Source organism: Thamnophis sirtalis, unplaced genomic scaffold (genome assembly GCF_051295495.1).
Source record: "Thamnophis sirtalis isolate CommonGarterSnake01/CBP01778 unplaced genomic scaffold, rThaSir2_p1.2 scaffold_1, whole genome shotgun sequence".
NCBI classification, from domain to species: Eukaryota; Metazoa; Chordata; class Lepidosauria; order Squamata; family Natricidae; genus Thamnophis; species Thamnophis sirtalis.
This window is the reverse complement of record NW_028261381.1, coordinates 108,932,218-108,954,144: the sequence shown is the minus strand read 5'-3', so window position 1 is coordinate 108,954,144 and position 21,927 is coordinate 108,932,218. Positions and strand designations below refer to the sequence as shown.

General features: G+C 41.3%; 1 protein-coding gene across 1 annotated transcript; it reads left to right on the top strand.

Annotated features, from left to right (window-relative positions):
• The first annotated feature begins 264 nt into the window (after positions 1–264).
• CCDC177 (coiled-coil domain containing 177) lies at positions 265–8,823 on the top strand. The gene is made up of 3 exons (XM_014060253.2): positions 265–345; positions 4,132–4,484; positions 5,266–8,823. The coding sequence occupies exon 3, from the start codon at positions 5,285–5,287 to the stop codon at positions 7,295–7,297; it is 2,013 nt and encodes a 670-aa protein (XP_013915728.2). The 5' UTR covers positions 265–345; positions 4,132–4,484; positions 5,266–5,284; the 3' UTR covers positions 7,298–8,823.
• The last annotated feature ends 13,104 nt before the right edge of the window (positions 8,824–21,927 follow it).

Here is a 21,927-nt window from a genome sequence, read left to right as displayed (position 1 = left end):
AGGATTTGTTTACATATAAGAGATGGGATAGGAAAAGAAGAGATCATTTATTATATTTGATGAGAAAGGATATTAAAACAGTTTATACTTGTGATAAAAAGGAAGTCATTCCTTTATGCATCTTTTTTCTTTACTACGTTATTATTTCTTTCTATTTTCCCCTCCTATATTTTTTCCCTTTTTTGCACTCTTTCTCTTTTCATTATTTTAGTTTTTATCTCTTTAATTATAGATTTTAATAAAATTAATGTATGAAAACTGGATCTGAAGGACAGGTGGCTTCCCGTTAGCTAAAAGACATTAGATTTCCATCTCCCCACCGAGATTTTCTCCTCCTTTTTGAAGGTAAGGCACTTAATGTTTTATCAGAGGTCCTTCATTCTTTAGGAACAATTGGGAAGGTGATGTGGCTTTACTGCTGTTCTGCCCCCTCAGTGGGTTTTTCCCCCACTCTTTGTTACAAAAGAGTTATCTCCCCCCCCCATTCCTTTGTTAGGCAGCTGGGTGGCCTTTCTGTGCTCCTCTTATGTCATTCCCCCAAGCCCCAAAGAACAGCACATGGGGATAATGTGAACCCATTGCAGAAAAAGGGCAAGCCTAGTGGCTGTATAGATGCCCCAGAGGATTCTTTAAAAGCTTATGTTTTATCTTAAACCCTCTGGATTAGGGACAGGCCACTTGTGGTCCTCTGATGCAGCTGCCTTTCACTCCCCATCGTACCTCACCATTGGATCTGTTTGCAGAATTACCATATGCTTCAGAGTATAAGATACACATTAGTTTTGGGGGAAGGAAAACAAGAAAAAATAATAATTCTGCCTCTGCCTACAAGCATCCATCGGTATTCATCTGGCTAGTGACCTTGCAGCAAATAGCAAACAGCCTGGTCAGCTTCAGCACATTATCACAGCCTGATTCAGGACAAGCAGCTGATTGGCAGGTGGATCAGCCTCCCAGAATATTCCCAATCAGCTGTTCGAGCTGCAGGGATTTCCATAGACCATCACCCCTCCATGCTTCACATTTCTGGCCTCTGTGCCTTGCATTTTCAGCCTCCAAATGCTTTGTTTCAGACCCATTCAAGGCTGCAGGGATCACCACAGCACATCGCCACTGATCGATGCATGTTGCATTTTCAGCCTCTATGCATCATGTTTTTGCCTCTGCATGCCCTGCAGAGTCGAAAACAGAGTTTAGCCTCTGCGTGTTGTGTTTTCGGGTGGTTCCAGGTGATCCCTGCTACCGCTCCCCGCTGCCTGGAACTGCCCAAAGACACAATGTGTGGAGGCCAAAAATGGGGTGTGTGGAGGCGGAAAACGCAATGCACAGAGGCGGTGATTGGTGGCAATGTGGTGATCCCTGCAGCTGGAATGGGTCTGAAACGGAGTGTTCGGAGGCTGAAAATGCGATGTGTGGAGGCCAAAAATGCGAGGCACAATAGCGGCGATGGTCTGTGGTAATCCTTGCAGCCTGGAATGTGATGCATGGAGGCTGAAAATGGCCGAAGGGTGGACAGGGCTACATTCGGTGTATAAGATGCACCCAAATGTTCACCCCTCTTTTCAGGAGGGGAAGTGTGTCTTATACTACAATTTCCTATACATGCTCCAGAAAATGGAGGATAAGGTTTGAGCTTTTAGTTTTGCAACTAGAAGGACAACTTCCTTTTCATATTAGTGTTCTCTTTTATCAAAGTCAGATTCATGAACTAAAATGGCTAGGCATTTGCCAAGGAACAGATCCTAGTAGGGCCTCAAGAGCACTCCAGATTTCAGATGCATCATTCTGTTCCTAGATACAATACAATACAATAGCAGAGTTGGAAGGGACCTTGGAGGTCTTCTTGCCAAACCCCCTGCCTAGGCAGGAAACCATATACCATATACAAATGGCTATCCAACATCTTCTTAAAGACTTCCAGTGTTGGGACATTCACAACTTCTGGAGGCAAGCTGTTCCACTGATTAATTGTTCTGTCAGGAAATTTCTCCTCAATTCTAAGTTGCTTCTCTCCTTGATTAGTTTCCACCCATTGCTTCTTGTTCTGCCCTCAGGTGCTTTGGAGAATAGTTTGACTCCTCCTTCTTTGTGGCAACCCCTGGGGTATTGGAACACTGCTATCATATCTTCCCTAGTCCTTCTTTTCATTAAACTAGACATACCCAGTTCCTGCAACCGTTCTTCATATGTTTTAGCCTCCAGTCCCCTAATCATCTTTGTTGCTCTTCTCTGCACTCTTTCTAGAGTCTCCTCATCTTTTCTATATCGTGGCGACCAAAACTGAATGCAGTATTCCAAGTGTGGCCTTACCAAGGCATTATAAAGTGGCATTAACACTTCACGTGATCTTGAGTCTATCCCTCTGTTTATGCAGCCTAGAAGTGTCTTGGCTTTTTTGGCAGCTGCTGGCTCATATAGATTCCAAGATCTCTCTCACAATTACTACTATTGAGCAAGGTACCACCTATACTGTACCTGTGCATTTCGTTTTTCTTGCCTAAATGTAGAACATTACTCTTTTCACCATTAAATTTCATTTTATTAGATAGTGCCCAATGTCCAACTTTGTCAAGATCCTTCTTTATCTTAAGCCTATCTTCTGGAGTGTTGGCTATTCCTGCCAGCTTGGTGTCATCATCAACAGATTCCTCTTCATGAAGGGTCAACTTAAACTTCTTGTGTGAGGTGAAGGTCATGCTATAAATATGCATGGAACCTGGATCCTGGATTGAATTGAGGGAGTTAAAGGGATAAAATGGCATTTTATATCCCTTTAATCCCTCCAAACCAAAGCCAACTCTTTTGTATTTGTGCATTTTGGAAGGATTCTAGGAGCTCCAGCTGCCACCTAGTTTAGAGCACCAAGTAAGCAAAAATATAGCTTTATTGAGAATGAGCCAATATTTTATAATAACACCAGTGAGGATGAGATGAGCCCACCAAGGTACTGGGATTCCATAAAGGAGATGTCTACTGAAGGCATTTCTCCCCAAATCTAAGCAGCTCCTATAATCAGCAACACTCATACCACTTGTGTGTAACCAAAGATTGCTCGCAGCTGGCAGGAAAATGCAGGTTTTAATTTGGACCTGCCATAAGCAGATGGTTTCATGCCTCACCAGGCTGCTGATGGGATGTCCAAATATTACTGTTATGGTATTAGCCTATTTGTTTTATAGATCCTCCTATAGGAATGAAATGTATGCATATATTTCATACATCATCTTCAGCAGGGGTTCTTTCTTCCCATAGGTTTCTAGGGCTTTCTATGGTCTCTCTGGGATGGTTACACCTCTGTCCTTTTCTGAACAACTGAGTTGAATGCTGGGATAATAAAAGCATTGATTATTTCCAGAAGATGGACACAAGCAGAACTGGGAAGTACCACTTAATATCAAAGAAGGGGAGCTCTGGTATTCTCTCTGCTTGTAGGTCACCAATTGCCTAGGTCTCCCCCACCCCAAAATTAAGTTTATACATCACACTAAGTTTCCTTCATTTTGGCGTACCATGTTATATGAACTCACTCACTGTACTTTGTAAATCATAATTTACAACAGCATATGGGGGACCCCACCCAATTCTTGCTTATTCAATTAACCATGGTTAATCAAACAATGCTTCTTGTCCTCTGCAGACACAATCAGAACTCAATCTCTTGATCTGTGCTTGAAACACTAGGGAGCACAACAAGGCAAGTTTATGACTTGCAAAATCCCTTTAAATCCCACTCATTTGGAAGAGCCTTAGCAACCTGTTTGTTCTCATCTGCAGAGAAATAGGGAAACACCATTAATTTGTCCAGAATTGGTTATTGAGGGGGCAAATGTGCAAGAAATGGATGAGGAAGGTATGCATCAGCAAAACCAGGAATAGGTAAACCTTGGGAAGACCTATCGTTTCGATGTGATCTATCCCCTCTGCTCGACTAAAAATACCAACCCTCTCCAAGCTTAGCGACTCCGTTCTTATTCACACCCCACTCCTTCCACCCGCACCTTCTCCTCCCTGGCCCCCACGATGTTGCGGGAAGCTGTAAATCAGGGGGCTTGTTGCTGTTCGATCCCCCCCTCCCCTCGCTTCTTCTCCTCCCCTGGAAAAACCAACCACTCGGCTTCACATTGTCAGCAGGAGTAGCTGCGAAATAAGCCGCGAGACGGAGGTGGGTCTTCTGGGCGGAGATGGGAAGCCGTTGACCTCCGCCAATTTCAGCCTAGGATGGGCTGTTTGCAATGCTCGGGACCGAGGAACCACCTCGTCAGCAAGCTGCGACTTTCGGTGGGGCTGCAGGAAAGATACTGCGCGGGGTTTGTTGCCGGACGCCATGCAGAAGCCGCCGCCGCCATCCCCGCTGCTGTTACTACAGGATACCTGAAGTGACCCTCCAAAATTGCAGCCTACTCCCTGACGGATCCGCTGGCTTCCTCCAACTCTCGCCCCCCGCCCCTAGAGGACCAAGGCAATAAATATCCGCCACCAAAGAGGTTAGTGAACTACAACACCCCGCTCCCTCCGCTTCGCCCGCGTAGAACTCCTGTTCTACATCCCGGGACCACGGGGGGTGGGTGGGTGGGAGGGGAGGGGGAAACCTCGCGGAAGCTCTGTTTTCGGTACCGAAGGCTGTCAAATGAACGGCCCCAATCCCTTCACTAGATTGGGGCGTTTCTGGGGCACGGATTCCCCGCATCGCCAATGTCAGGGAGAGGCTGCTGCTCCCAGTTCGGGGGGAGGGGGCTGTAGCGAGGGGCTCTTGGATGGACCCGGAATTCGGGAAAGGTGCCTTTCGGGTAGGTGTTCGGGTTTCCTGCTGCCGTTTCCGCCCAGCCACCCTGCTAGAACTTAAATCTGCAAAACAATATTAGGGGAGGGGGGAGAGAGAGAGGTGGGGTTCTATCCCCGCCCCCAACTCGGGTGCCTGTGATGGGCGGGGGGCTTAGAACTTCCGATGCAGCCAATCATAACGCCCAGGACAGTGAATGGCAAAGGGTGAGGAGTTTGGGGGGTGGAGGGGAGAGGCTGAAATTTGCAACCTGCTCAGCCTCCGCTTGGCGCCCCTTAGGACTTACTAAGAGCTTCCACTTTTCGCCACCGCTGCAGCAACCATCCCGGCGGACCCGATTTCCCTTGCGGCGACACTCCTCTCGCGCCTTCTGCGGGCATGGAGAGACAGACCCTTACGGGGATTTTTATTTTATTTTATTTTGCAGAAAAAAACCCCACTTGATTCTTTTGCCTCTCCTTTGTAATTGTCTACTTTTGTTGCAGATTCTGGAGGGAGCCAGGCATGGTGGATCCGGTAGCGGATCCTGGCAAGGAAACATGCCCCGATCCCGGGGGTGCCGCGGGGGGAGAAGATTCTGCGGCAGCCGCTACCTCCGCCACGACCGAGGCTGCAGTTCAGCCGCCCGCCCCCCCGCCGGCAACGGCGCCTCCTCGAATCGGAGAGCCAGAGAAAATTCGCGAAGAGTCGCCGATGCTGCACCTGGATCTATACAACTTCGACTGCCCGGAAGCCGAAGGCAGCCGCTACGTGCTCACCAGTCCCCGCTCCCTTGAAGCCTGCGCTCGAAGTGCCGTCAAGCCGGTGGAGCTGCTGCCCCGGCCGCTCAGCGAGCTGATCAAGGAGGCCCCCGGCAGGTCTATGCGCGTCGCCGCCGGCCTCTATGAGGCCTACGAGATGGATCGGCAGAGGAAGCTGCAGCAGTGCCGGGAGGAGAGGGAAAGGATAATCCGAGAGGAGAAGCGGAGGCTTTTCACGCCTGTCCTGACCGGAAGCCTGCCTTCCTCCCCAGCTTCCAGGACGGCCTCTAAAAGCACCCTGCCCGATGGAAGTTGCCCTCCAAGTGGCAAGCCGAAAACGGCTGGAGGCCACCCACCTCCCCCTCTGAGTGGCCCCAAGACCAAGAAAAGCCACTCGCTGGATTCCCTGCAAAAGAGGAGAGAGGGCTTCTCCACCAAGACCTCCTCTGACTCAGGCGCCTCTTCTTCCTACAGCGGAGATAGTGGCAAGGACAAATGGACCCAGGGGTTGCCTAGGACTAAGAACGTGGCCACCATGACCTCCTTGGTGGGCCGCAGTTTCAGCCTGAGTGACCTCAGCCACTCCCCGCAAACCACCCAGAAAGTGGAGAGGATTGTCAGAGAAGTGAGGCAGAAGAAAGGTTTCAAGGAGGTGTCTGACAGGGACCGAAAAATTGCTGCCCTGATGATAGCCAAGCACCAAGAGGAGAACCTGTGGAAGGAGCAGCGGTACACTGCCCACCTCCAGTGGGATGTTCAGAGAAGGGTGGTGGAGCAGAGGAGGGAGCTGGAGGAGCGGGAAAAGCAGCTCGCTTTGGTGCAGGGCCGCCGGATGTGGGAAACCCGGCTGGAGAAGCGACGTGACAGGCTGACCCATACCTGGGACGAGGCTGTCCAGATGAAGCAAAGGCAGACCTTGATGGAGGATGAGAAGTGGCGGGAGCACATGGAAAAGCAGGAGCGCCTGAAGAGAAACAGGCTGGGGAAAGCTGCTCTGGAGGACAAGAAGAGGAAACGCCACCAAGAGCACAACCTGAAGGCTCAGGAAGAAAACAAGAAAGAAGTCCAGGTGCGAGAGGTGCAGCTGCTGCAAGAAAAGCTCACCTTGGCAGCCCAGAAGAAGCTTTTGAAGGAACAGCTGATACAAAAAGAGAAGAAGCTGCTCAATCAAGCTGACAAGCAGAAACACCAGACCATTCTCAAGGGTCTGGCTAAGCAGGAGGCCGAAGAGCGGGCAGTGCTGAGGGCAGCCATGGAAGGGAGCTTGAGCAAAGCTCAAGAGAAGTATGAGCAGCTCATTGAGAAGAGGAACCAGGAACTGAAAGAGAGAGGCAAGCGGGAAGATCTGCAGATCCAGAGAGCCAAGCTGGCAGCAGAACGCAAAGACCGGGAGCAAAAGGAGCACTTAAGAGCCTTGGCCCAAGCATCTGAGAGGAAGCTGCAACATGCTGCTCAGGTGGTCGAGGAAGTTGCCCAGCAGAAAGCTCGAAAGGTGGTGCAGAACCGGCTGGAAAAGGAGAAGATGCACAAAGTAAACAAGAAGAAAGTCGACGAGTGTGAAGATATCCGCCGGAGGGAGATCCTGTTGTCTATTGAGAAAAAGCTGGAGCGAAGTGAACAGATTTGTAAGGAGAAAAAAAATGTCTTGGAAAGCGCAAAGTCTGTGGCTCGGGCATCCTTCCACGTGAGGGAAAAAGTCCGGGAAGAGATGAACATGCGTACTTTTGACAAGATGGCCTTTGAGGCAGAACTGCAGGCCACCCTAGTTAAAAAATAAATTGTTTTTTTTTCATTTGGGATTCGGTGGGGATTTCTGTTCTGCTGCCTATTGTCAGAATTGGGAGATTTTTTTAAAAAAGAAACTTCATTATTTTGAGGAGCACAAAAACTCAGGCATATACTTCATAGACCTTTTTCAAATGCTCGTTATACATATTCAAAAAACTATTTCAACTGTCTATAGAAAGAAAATATGAATCCCTCCCTCTGTTGACTAAAATACTGTTTTCATGGAATAAAATCAAGATACATACATTTTATATAATAGAAATTTGTTCCCCTCCTCAAGGGCCAGTTCGGTTCCCTCAAGTTCAAAGGAAGTATTATCATATTGATATAGCTGGGTCTTAATTTGAATGTCACTCGGCAATGGAACTTTTGGTCTCTTGTATGTGTCCATATTTGAAAAGAATTTATCTGGCCCATGTGGTGCACTTTATTTATCCTTACTGTTGGAAACTCTAGGCCTTGTAACATTTTACTAACAAACTGAAGTTCTGATTCATGACATGAAAGCATGTGGAAAAACTTGTTCCAATAAAATTGCAAACGCGTAGAAAGTCATTTATACAGTCCCTTTCATTGACTATTATTTATTTTATGTATTAATCCATCTAATATGGCTATCTGTCTCTCCAAAGAAATTCTGGGTAACAGGAAAAAACAAGGCTTTCCATTAAAACCAAATGAAAGGAAAACAAGTGAAGGTCCAATTAAATTTCCATAATCACCAGTCATGTGGACCAATGCCAGACTCCCATAATTAACATACTGGCTTCAATATCTGGAGGAAGACCCAGATCTTCATAGTCTACATTTCTCAAGATTCACAATGAAAAGAGTAGGCCTTACATATATTGATGAGCCATGATGACGCAGCGGTTAGAGTGCAGTATTGCAGGCTACTTCTGCGGACTGCCAGCTGCCTGCAATTTGGCAGTTTAAATCTCACCAGGCTCAAGGTTGACTCAGCCTTCCACCCTTCCAAGATGGGTAAAAGGAGGACCCAGATTGTTGTGGGCAATAAGCTGACTTTGTAAATTGCTTAGAGAGTGCTGTAAAGCACTGTAAAGTGGGATATAAGTCTAAGTGCTATTGCTATTGCTATATTATCAGTAATGATATATGCAAATAATTATGCCAAACTTGTTAAGTCAACTTGAAAACATCATCTTGCTGCATTCAAATGTGTTCTAAGTATAATGTACTTGCATAATAAACGGATATTTTTGGATAAAAAAAATAAGTATAACACTACAGAGAAAGGTCTATGAAAATCCTATAGATTAATAATATACATTCATCAGCTTAACCCTGTATAATTGATGCACCTGTCTGTCAAGGATGTCTCAGTTGGTGCTAATAACAAAATTTACTAACATGTTTTGGAATCAGTATGTTTTGTAATATCCCTGCTCAACAGGCAAGCACATTTTATTAATTGTGGAATAACTAATGATGTATAACCCCATGAGAATTTTGTGCAGAAATAAATCACATTTATTCTCTGCTTAGCTGTTAAAATCTCGCTATGCAAGTGGTATCTTATAAGTCTGTGGTTTAGAAGATTTGCTTTAAAAGCTCCAGAGCGGACCCTATTTTTAAATAGGGCAATGATTTAGGCAGCAGATGCTGGAAGTGAGGTGAGAAAGAATTAGCATTGAAGTAATGGAAAACGGCTGGTTGGGTTATGTGGAAGCAAGATATACTGTTCTCCTGCTGCCAGTGTGAAAGTAATCGCCAGCTGCCAGTCCCATTGGCATCTGTATATGGATATGGCAAGATAATATGATCTTGCCTTGGATTTAAAGATAACTATCAAGGTATAGTATTAAAAATGGCTATTATGAAACAATGTTGCAAGCAAAATTCCCTTTAAATTTTGACAGATGTATCAAAAATCTCTGCCCTTCTAAGCAAACAGAATTTTCTCGGTCATGAGCCCATACCTTGAGATTATATGCCAGATACCCTTTGTAAAAAGTAGGCATCTTGAATGAAATATTCAAATATTGAAATATTTTTATTGTGTTGCTTAAAGGTTATGATAGTCATGATATGGCATTTGATAGTATCCACACAAAATTGGTGGGTTTTAGAATGTGTAAACTTGCAAATTTGCTGCGCGTATTCAGAATAATCATGATTACAAAAGGCAGATTTACTTGGAGTATTTTATATCCTGTGACAATATCTTCAACACCATCAAACAACAGTATTTGCTTATCCCAGGTAATTGGGAAAGACTCCTTAGATGGATCAAAATGCCAAATCCAGTCTAAATATCTGGCTGACTATTCAGTGAACTGTAGTGGATAACGTTTACTGGTTTTAAATTCCTAAACTTATTATAAGCGCATATTACCTGCTGGAAACTGCATTCTGATGCAGGAACAAGTTATTAAGCAATCAAAAACAAATCCTGTAAACTGCGTTGACTAACAACTTTAATTCAATTTAAATGTTAAGCCAAATTCTATTGAAGAGTGGTCCTTCAATATGCCAGTAAAGACCAAGAGAAGCCTTATATTGAAAAAAAGAAGTATTTCTTAAAACATGACATTCTAGCTGGTCAAAATATTGTAAGTTCTTACAAATGTACAGTATAAATAAAATCTGGTTGGGCAATTGGAAGTCAAGACTATTGTAGAGTTTTCTATTTCAACTTCCTGTTGTCCAGATATATTGACTTCATTTTCCAAAATACCTAGTCAGTATGAGAAACACACAATAGTTGAGAATTATGAGAGCTGAAGTCTAATTTACCCAAAAGGCTCCATGCTACAAAAAAAGCAGCATTATTTTATAGAAGAAATTCTGTTACAGGTAGGCAAAATTTCATTCACAGGAAGGCTGCATCCATGGAAAGAGTTTGTTGGCTTCCCTCGTGTGCTCTTTCATCTATCTACAACTAAAACTTGTGTGTGTTTGATATTTTGCTTTTGGGAAAACCTGACCCACCCCCACCCCATATGGTCACCCTTGAACCTGCCATATTGACTTAGAAAGCCAGTCAAGATCTGGCTCTTTTCCCAGGTTGTGTGGTCTGGATGTGGTCCCAGATGGTTGAGTAGCATATTTTAATCTGGTCGCTATGTTATAGTTTACTGTATTAGTTGTCTTTTAATGGATTAATTATTATTATTTTGCTTAGATTGGGTTTATGGTGATTTCACATTGAAACTAAATGCATATTATATTTTTGTTTCATTTTTGATTGTTCCTTGGTTTCTTTGAGTTTAGGATCATATGGTGCCTATTTTAGTGTCATGTACCATGTTTTATCAACTGCCCCTCCCGAATGGCATTGAGGCTGGCAGAATGTAAAATGATTACTAAATTAATCATCCTAGCTGATGTAACCTCCCCCACAGAGACTTATAAACAGAACATCCAGATTATTTCCATTCTCTTATTTTGCCATCTGCTTTGTGAAGCTATGCAGGGCAGTGAAAGCTTAATATTGAGGCTTTTCAATACATTCTTTATTCCTTGTTGATTTCCCCCCTTCTTCCTACCTATCATCCAGAGTCACTTTGTTTGTATTAAGTGGCCATATTAAACAAAAATCCATATTTTATGAATATTGTTTAACATTACATTTACGTTTTTTAACTATTACAGTTCTTTCCAAAGTTGTATTAACTTACATGAATATAATATGAAATCCAAACTAATTTGATAAGAACCATTTAAAGTGCTCCTAAGTTGCTTACAATGCCAGGACAAAATATCTGATGTTCATTTTTTTTTTTTTTTTGCCAAACACGCACACACATATTAGTTTTTATCTTGCAGTGAGAAAAGCATGCTATGCCACGCAAGGCCTTTAGGTGATATATCCATCCAGCCTTTGGCTTCTTTTCTGAAACAAACAATGATTAGTTTCCAATAAATAATGATGGCAGGTACAAGCGCACATACACAGGCAGCTCCATTTGTGTGAGCGTTGGACATGAGTATATGCTGCTTGCACAATTGGAGATGTGCATGCATGTGCTGCTTGTGCAAGTGGAGCTACACATATGTTCGCCCAGCACTTGCACAGCCAGGGGGTTGGGGATGCCTGATTTATTCATTTAAACTGACAAATCTTTGACCCAAAGAACTAAAAGGTAACATTTGCCAATAGGAAAAATAACTCCGCCAACTCTGAATGATGATTTATTGGTTTCATTTTGAATTTCTTGTCTCTTTATAGAGCATTTTTCTTAGGTGTCATATACTTTGTGCATATACTCATTACCACAGCAGCAGCAAATATCCTTTATGATGGATGTCCTGCAATTGCAGAGAAAGGAAATATAACACACTCAATAAGTATAAGTATAATCTTTATTGTCATTGTACTTAAATGCAACGAAATTGTACAATGCAGGTAGTCTTCAACTTACAATCACAATTGCGCCCAAAATGTATGTTGCTAAGGGAAACATTTGTTAAGTGAGTTTGTCCCATTCTGCAATTATCCTTGCCACAGTTGTTTAGTGAATCATTGCATTTATTAAATTAATAACATGGTTGCTAAGTGAATCTGGATTCTCGATTGACTTTGGTTGTCAGAAGGTCGCAAAAGGGGATCACGTGACCCTCGGGATACAGCAACCGTCATAAATGTGAACCAGTTGTCAAGTGTCTGAATTTGGATCAGGTGACCAAAGGGATGCTGCAGTGGTTGTAAGTGTGAAAAACAGTTATAGGTCACTTGTGCCGTTATACCATTGAATGGTCGCTAAATGAACTGTTGTAAGTCGAGGACTATTTTTATAGGATAGTAACACGTCAAGCATTCATTGTCCTGTGCACAAAGCAGGTGGTGAAATGAGTATGAAAATAATCTGGATTAGAAGTCTAATCCATTTAGAAGTCTAGGGGGTGGGGTGGGAAACAAACATCCATTAGAATGTTTATTTATTATTTTATATTGTGTCAGCATTAAAGCCATGTTGGGGGAGAGTTAAAACAAAATGGATAATATTAAAGTACAGGTTGGAGCCATGAGGTTTTTCACGCATTGCTCATCTCTAATTCCCAGGATCCCTCATTAAAAGAAGCTTCCAAAGAACCACGAGTCCTTTTCCTCTCCTGTATCTTGCTGGTACTTGCAACAACAGTTAATGTTATGCACTTTTGATTAGATTAGAGCAGGGGTGTCAAACTCAAGGCCTGCAGGCCGGATTTGGCCTGTGGGGTGCTTAGATCTGACCTGTGGGGGCTGCAGTGAAGGACTGGCTGGCGGTGTCTCTGCCAGTGAAAACAGAGCTCCATTTTCTCTGCAGAGGGCTGCAGGAGGCTGTTGTGACTGAAAACGGAGCCCAGGAGGGCCATGCGCAACCTCTCTGAGCTCTGTTTTTGCTGCAGCCGCAGCTAAAAACGGAGCCTTGATGAGTGACGGCAAGATGGCCACACCAACCCAGCCCTCCAAAGGGCCGAGGTCAAACATAGCCTGATGCGGCTCTCAATGAAATTGAGTTTGACACCCCTGGATTAGAATCAATGTAGTGGAAGTAACTAAAAAATGTCTCTCATTATATTAGTTAGCCTATGAATGCATTGAAGTACAATAGGCATTTTATCATGCTTTCTTTGGTGCAATAAGGGAATTATTGACCAAAGTCAGAGGCCCAAAGAACGCAATCAAAAGCTTAGCCATTCTCATTGAAATTATACTTAAGCACACACACACAAAATATCTTTTTGATAAACAGACCATGCTGACCAAATTTAAAAAATAATAATAATGATGGAACCTCTGGAAATTTCTGGAAACCTCTGGAAATTTCAATGTCAAGGTAGCTTCTGTGGCTGCCACATGTTATTAGAAAGATGAAGCAGAGGGAAATTCTAAACAAACAAAGGCAAAAAGATGTAGAATAAAACGTGAAAATGATCTTTAGCTGGATGAAATATAGGTTATAACATGCTTCCAATAGAAGAGAATATACTGTATGTAGCTCAAATCTGAACTGAAGAATCCTTGGTAGTCTCTGAGCTTTGTTATCTTATGGGTGCAAAGTATTCTGAGCTCCATTGTTTGCTTGTAGATGTTTCATCACTCAACTAGGATTTCAAGTGAATGTGGTATTCACTGTTGTTCTTAAGGATAAACCATGTTGTTGTATGGGCCATCTAGTTTTCCCATATCCTCAAAATTAAAACAGCCTGTTTGGATGTTTATACAGGGCACGCTGTCACCAAAAGATATGATGACAAAACCAGTAAGATTTGAGGATAACAGGCAAGTTTTTTGGGTCGGTAGGAAAAACTCTTTTTTAAGACATATGACTAAAGATACAGAAAACATTGCTTCATTTGCAGCTTAGTTATATTATAAAGCAGTGGTAGTCAACCTGGTCCCTACCGCCCACTAGTGGGCATTCCAGCTTTCATGGTGGGCAGTAGGGGTTTTGTCCGATACTGAAGCATTTTCCTTTTTTAAAAAATTTAATTGACTTTTTAAAAAAATGTCATTGCATTATTTAAAAACACTTTCATTAGGTTTTCATAAAATCACCATTGCTGTGGAACCGGTGGGCGGTTAGAAAATTTTACTACTAAGAGAGATACAAAAATGGGCGGTAGGTATAAAAAGGTTGACTATGTTATAAAGCAAATCTTCTTTGACAGATAATCCCAGATCCAACAGAAGAGAATATCTGGATTGAACTCTGATATCCTTGATGTTCTCTCAAGCTTGGTAGTTTGCTTCCAGACATTTCCTCACCCAGCTATGCAACATCATCAGTGCAAATAAGCACCATGATGAGCCTTGATGATTTCACCTAGTTGGGCAATGAAATATCTGCAAGCAAACTATCAAGTTCAGGGAGCACCAACGACTCTACAGATAATGGAGTCTTGCAGTATCACACTTTGAGAGGCTAAAGTTCTGATAGGGAGCTTAGTGGTCTAATTGTTTATGTCCTATCTTTCTGTGAATCAAGGTTTATATTTATTTCTTACAAACCCCTGCTTACAGTGATGTGCGGTGAGGTTTATGGCTGGTGAGGCAAATGAGCAAAAGCTGCCCTATGTCGGACACAGTGCCGGGCTCTACCACACGAAGGGAGAACCCATCTTTCTCCCCTCTCCTACATCAGAAGGAGAAAGGGGCAGATTATATTAATGAAGACATCCCACACTTAATTATAAACATGCCTGCTGAATGGTCAGCCTCCTCACTTTAATAGTTTTGAGTTGCCGAAACATTAAAAAAAAGCCAGCCCGCGTAGAGGTGGGTAAAACACACACACACACACACACACACACACCTTACAATAATACAATTACTTACAAATTACATTAATTTTGAATTCCTCCCCCTCCCTCCGACCCACATACTTTTTCCAGCTGTTTCACAGAGGATTTCAACTCTGCTCTTGTCTGCCATGATGAAAATGTAAAAATGTAAAAGGAAAAGGCAAGAGCTGCTGAGGTCAGTCTGGGTTAGCTGCTGCCAGAGTCTCCAATGGATGACTCTGCTTAACTGTTTAAAAAATCCTCTAAAAAAGTGTCCTCTACAGGAGGAGGTGAGAGAACCACGTGCCTCATCTACATAAGGAATTTTTTGGCTTTTAACCCTTGCTTAACTCTGCTTGAGTGATCATAAAGATAGACTAAATGAGGCACGTGGTTCTCCCGCCTCCTCCTGTAGAGGGCACTTTTTAAAGAGGATTTTTTAAACAGTTAAGCACTAAGCAGAGTCATCCACTGTGACTCTGGCAGCAACTACCTCAGCCTTTTTCCTTTTACATTTTTTTTTCTTTTCATGATGACAGTGATGAGGCCCTGCCTCCCCTGACTGCACGTCCCTGCCTGCTTATATCCAGTAGGATGGGTGTGTGATGTCCTCAAATCAGAGGTGACTTCTTACTGGTTCGCCGAACTGATAGTGGCTTTCTGGCCTGGGTCACTGGAATGGGTCTACCACACCTCCGAACTAGTTCTCCTGGTTCTCGGGTGCAGCATTTTTTTCCCTTTTTAAAGGTTCTGCACATGCCCAGATCTATTTTTGGGCAACTGCGCACATGCGTGCACCGAACCGGCAGTAATGCCTGCAGCATGCATCCCTGTCTCAAATGGCAATAGGAAAAGAAATACATCTTACTCAAACAGAAGTAAACATGCTGCCATCACACTTAAGGTCCATTCTGGAGAAGTTGGGTAGAAAAAAGGATGAACCAAAAGCAAATGCTTTTGTCCTGTTTGAATTTATTGCCCCTTGGGATCCCACAAAGGCTTCTGTGAGCAGCTGTTCTGCGCCACTTTCAAATAGTCTGGCATGGTAATAAGGAAGAACAGATGGTGCCACTGCCTGGGCCTGGGGCATCAGTTAGAATAGCCTTCCCCCAGCCCCATTTCCAGATGCATGGGCTTGTAGCTGCTATCAGGCTATGCTGGGAGTTGTGATCTATAATATGATTGGGTTAGGTTTAGTTGTCCATGTGAACATAAATATTATGGTATGCAGATCATGGTTAATATTGTGCCTTAGCATTGTGAGTGACCGAGACCACAGTGGCTAGTTTAAATATAGTGGTTAAAACAAACAAAAGCTTTAAAACAATATGTGGACTCAGAGCATGTAATGTATAGCATTATATTTAATGTGTAGCATTATATTATATTTCTCTCCTTCTTTGGAAAAAGCCACTCTGTACCTTCCAAATAAATAGCTATTTTTATATATCCAAAAGTAAATTACATTGCTATTTGGTTTCAACAGTTCCAGACAGGCATTTATTTAGGTAAGAAATCAAATGTATAGGCCTCTCAACTCAGTGGTTCTGGGTAGTACACAAGATAAAAATTACCATGCAACACAAACGGAAAACAATGATAATCCAGAGATTAAAATATCAACAAATGAAGCCTTCCTGCTTAACTTGATGCCTAAGGCTGTTGGCATTGTTGCTATAGTAACCCAAGATTTAGCCTTTTGATCCAAATGTATTCATGCAATTCTTGTTAGCTCTGCCCCTCCCAATTGTCTTTCATTGTGCTGAAAATCAAATTTCCTCTAGCACAAAAAATCCTTAATGGTTGTACACTTTATGATCTTTTACTGCTATTTAATGTTTCCTTACAGCTCTTTTGAACACACAAGAAAAACAGGTAACCTTTTCCTTATAATTTAGGTGGGAAAATATAAGATAGACAAAAGTACCTGATTTCTACAGACCTGACTACTGAAAAAAAATCATTTTAAAACCTCAGGCAGTTCATGGAAATCTTCCTTGGAATAATAAGAATCTTGCCCTTAGACTAACTGGGGAGCTTTGTCTTTGAAATTTATTCTCTAGTGCTGCTGTGCCATCGAACACAGCTCCACTTCTATTTTTACTTATTGATATAAAATGTAGAAATATCATTTGATTGTAAGCCATCCTTAAACAATGCAGAACCAAAGCATGATTTACTTTTTCATAAAAATACAAAAAAATAACTAAAAGAAAAAGGGGGGAAATGTGATGTTCTTTATGTCTGCAGGTGTTCAGCAGCAACATTTTAATTTTAATTAGATATTTTTCCATTAGACCTCATGGCTAACCCATCAATAGGATAGCTATCCATGTTTATATTCCAAACACTGATGCAGAAAAATAGGTTAATAAGTTTCATTGTCAAGTTTAAACTGATGAGTGACTGAGCATATAAGCAAGATGTGGTGCTTGTGACTGTAGACTGGAAAGCCAAAGTTGAAAATTGTAAGAAGAAACTGTAATTGGACTATATGGCCTAGGAAATAGAAATGTAATAGAAAAATTACTTATACGTTTACCACTGCAATTTTTATTTTATTGTTATCACTGCTTAACCAAAATAATATATACATGAACATCATCAGATTGAGTACACATAAATAAATCAATTTGATGTGCTGGTCCATTTTGTAAAAAGGAGAATTAGAGACCAAGTCTTGGATTGTCATTTTTAGACGAAATTGCAAATTGATAATGTAGAAATAATTTTGATGGAAATTTGCATTAGAATCCCAAGAAAACACAAGTATATGCCTTCCTGACAGATATTTTTTTAAAGAAAAGGAATCATTTTGTTGGGATAAATTGGAAGAGGTGATCTTTGCATACCAAGAAAGAAGATTTAGACTGAATTTCATAGAAAAAGTGAAGGAGCAGCTGCACAAGATTTGGATTTATCATCCTCTTAAAATAAAAAGAAAAGTGGAATATAAATACTTAACATGGAACATTAATAGGGCCAGCAGCCCCCTCATAAAGCAAAAGAAAGTATTTCATTACTATCAAGCACAGAAATCAGGAAATGCAGGCAGTTCAGGGTTTATTGCAAGCTTAAGTTCTCTACAAGAATTTAGCAGTCAAATCACATTGGTGGTAGATAAGAATAAAATACTCTTGACTTGGATAGCTTATGGGCATGAAGGGACTCAATTGAGGACAATGTTTGTAGATGACCCTCAGGCTCAGCCTGGTCATTTACAATTACTTGAGGAAATTAAATTTGGATATAATTTGCTTTCAAGAAACACATATTAAAATAGAAGACAGAAAATATTTGATTAATAAAAGATTAGAAGAATTTAGCTCAGCAGAACTAAACAAGAGAAATGAAGTTGTCTTATATCTAAAATCTCAGTTTAAACCTAAGCTAGTAGCATCAGATGAATATGGTAGATTTGTAGCAATAGAAATGAACTTGAATGAGATAAAAACAATGGTAGCTATCATTTATGTACCAAATGAAGACAAACCAAAATTTATTGAATATCTTATGGACCAATTAACATCTTTTGCTTATGAAAATTGGTATCTGCTTGGTGACTGGAATGAAGTAACTACACAAACTCTTCACAGAACATAAAGTAAAAGGATAAAGCTCTCATAAGGTAAACTACCTCAAATCTTCTCAGAGAACCAAGGTAAGTCTTCCAAAGATTGGATTTTATCGGATATGGGATAATTGGTATAGTTGGATGGAGCAAAGGAATAAAATGAAAAAATAGAATAATAATAATTATGAGTAAAACAAGGGGGCCAAGATGTGTGAATTGAAATCAGGATGATAGATGGAAAATAGACTGTAGAATCCTAAAGAAAAAAGGAAAGGATATGAAACAAAGTTGGGTGTGTGGAAATACCATCCCCAAGAAAACATGAACTGGGATCTGAAAGAGACACCTATAACAATAGAAAAAGAAAGGAAGGGAAGAAGAAAGGAAAGGAGGGGAGGAAGGAAGTAGAGAATGGAGGAAAGAAAGAAAGGAAAGGAGTGGAGAGTAGAAGAGAGAGGAAGAAAAGGAGAGAAAGTAGGAGAGGAAGAAGTGTGGAGGAGAGGTAAGGGAAGAAGAAAGAGGTAAGGGAAGGTGGGTAGAAGGGAGAGAAAAAGAAGAAGAGGAGGGAGGAAGAGAAAGAAAGAGAAGGAGAGAAGGTAGGAAGGAGAAGAAAAATGGTAGGAGTAGGGAAGAGGTAAGGGAAGTAAGAAGGGGACGGAGACGAGGAAGGAAGGAAGTAGAGAAGGGAGGGAGAAAAGAAAAGAAAGAGAAAACGAGGTGGTGTCTTAACAGGTGCGAAGGATGGTAAACAAAGCATTTTAAACTATACCTTATAAACTTCCAAATGGAATAATAATAATATAAGAATGGCAAAGAAAAAGAATAATTATGTGAATGTATATCTATAATCTGTATGTAAGAGAATATATGACAGTAAAAATATCAAGCATAATATAGGTAAATAATATTTGGTCATAAGTAGCTAAGTTTAAATAAATAAAGAAATGTACATAAAAATGGATAACGAATAAGGAGATTATGAATGAAAGATAGAAATGTATAGTAGGAAAAACACTAACTGCAAAGAAACCGATTCGGAACTGCAGTATGATATATGATGGAACTTATTGTTCCTGTTGTTTTTAAGTTATGTGTTTGTTTTTGTTGATGTGCTTATGTGTTTAAAATAAAAAAAGTTATTATCAAAGTATAGAATTTTTTTTGCCATATATATGTATACATTTGAACAAAACTGTGATGTTTCTCTGTGTCATATATGTGTGTATATGCATAATGGTTATCTTTTGAGAGCTGAATGCAATGAAATTTCATTTTAATGTATGCTGATTAGTGTACATTTATAAAGTGACAATAAAGTTTTTATTTTATTCTAAAAAAAAAGTCTTCCAAAGATCTTCAAACTCAGAAGAATGCTCCAACTTTAAATTGATATGCTAAAGGATACCAATGGACAAGTAGTAACTTATTTAAAGAAGATCAAATGAAGGTAAAAGGAATATATTGAAAGCCTGTGTGTAACAGAGGTGTCAATATGCAAAATACCTTAAAAGATATATTAGTTATAGAAGATGAAGTTAGAACAACGCTCCAGGCATCACCATTATGGAAGCTACAGGAACTGATGGAATATCTACAGAAATATGGCAAGCAATAGAATAAAAATCAGAAACGACTTAATTTCTCCTCCTGTTTAGGCTACCTGGCTAGATGATTTAGAAAGATAATTTCATCAATCCACAAGCACATGTAGAATCTTTGGAGAAGACTTCTCTCTTTCACCATTTCTCTCTCTCTCTCTCTCTCTCTCTCTCTCTCTCTCTCTCTCTCTCTCTCTTTCTCTCTCTCTCCCTCCCTCTCCCTCTCCCTCTCTCCCTCTCTCCCTCCCCCTTTGCCTCTGCCTCTGCCTCTGTCTCTTCATTCATTTTCCCATTTATAGCTGTCTGTCAAGTATAATGGGATTATCTGCAGCTCTCTTTTCTGTACAACTCTTTGTGTTCTTCATGCTCTTGAAGAGATCTTTGTAAGAGTCTCATCTGTCAGAGTGGCTTTTTCTTTCATTCTTGATCTGGGGGGGGGGGGGAGAAAACTCAAACCTAAAGTTTATTTCACCTTTGAGCTACATTAAACTAGCAAAATTCTTCTTCAGTTCTTGCAGTTCTGTGCCTAAATCTGTCCACCGCTGAACCAGGTCCCAGTAAGATAGAGCTTTAGTTCACAGATCTCAAAAGAGATTTTCAATTTCTCTCTCCTGCTTTCTTCCTGCCCATTGTGCCTCTTTACATTTCCATTTGAAGCTGCGCACAGTACAGCCTCTCCCTGTGGCAGGAGCAAAGCCAAGGTACTTGAGCAAGCACAATAGAGTAGTGCTTCACGACTGTTAATTTTGTTCAGCCTTGATTCTTGGTCCTCAGGGCAGTTTCATTTCTTTTCTAGCAGTTTTTGTGTGTGTGCTAGAAACAGTGACTGAGGAAGCCAGGTGGTTCTTCATGTCTTAAAATGTTGCTTCTAATATTAATGCAATGTGTTTACATAACCAACTGTTTATAGAGGTTGCTGAACTCCAAGTCCCACCATCCCCAGCCAACATAAGAGATTCTAGCATAGTATTTCAGTAAGATTTGGAAAGCCAGGGGGTTGCTTATTTGAGATTTAGAAGAAAAGCAGCGAAAGCCCCACCACCACCCTCATTCTATAGAATCACAAAGCTTTTTTAGTGCAGAGATTTTTTGCTATATTGTGCTTGAGGGGTTGTGATCTTGGAATACATGAATAAATGAGGCTCTCTTATCAGACTTATTCAGATAATTAGGTACTTCTTATTCATGGCAGGGTTCACATATTATGCTAAGCCAAACCCAAGCCACATTATGTGTGATTAGCACACATGCGAGAACCCAATTAGTATTATCTTGTTCTCAACAGGTTTCCCATCTTGCTTTGTTCCACTGTCCCAAACTCTTAAAGGAAAAGGCTATAACTGAACTTGGGTTTTGTAAAATTCAAAGCATCAGTTTTGCTAGCAGGCCATATAAGTAATGTGCTCCCTATAAATGAGGACTGATTGGAATCAATGTGAAATAGAGACTCAACTCAGTTATGTGGTTTCACAATATTGAAGATCATCTGAAATCATTCATAAATTTGCTTAATACATGACTCCCATACTTGATGTATTTCTGATATCAGGATGCTGATAGGACAGTAGTTGAAAATGTTGCAAAACAGAATGTATTTCTATATTTTAAAAATGAAGAGTTTGGCTTTAGTTTTTCCAAACAGTAATGCATTGCTATGTTTAACATGTTATCTTGCAATCAAAATTCAATGGAGTGTGTAAATACACTGTGCCAATCATCTCAGATGTCATTCACAATATTTGGTGTCTCTTTAGATCATATACACCTTTCCCCCCTTTTTACAATACAGTGTTTGAAAAAAATAATGGAAAATTGATAGGCAATGGCAAGCTGATGTTTAATTTTGTGAAAATGTAAGTGTATAGAGGAAGAGAAATGGTGGGATATTTATTTGTATCAATAAGGTAAAGGTAAAGGTTCCCCTCGCACATATGTGCTAGTCGTTCCCGACTCTAGGGGCGGTGCTCTTCTCCATTTCAAAGCCGAAGAGCCAGCGCTGTCCAAAAACTTCTCCGGGGTCATGTGACTGGCATGACTAAAGGCCGAAGGTGCAGAGAACGCTGTTACCTTTCCACAAAAGGTGGTTCCTATTTTTCTACTCACTCCGTTATGCAGCAGTAGGGATTCGAACTGCCAAACTGTTGACTTTTTTTATGGACAAGCTCAGCATCTTAGCCACTGAGCCACTGCATCCCTATTTGTATCAATAGGAGTGTT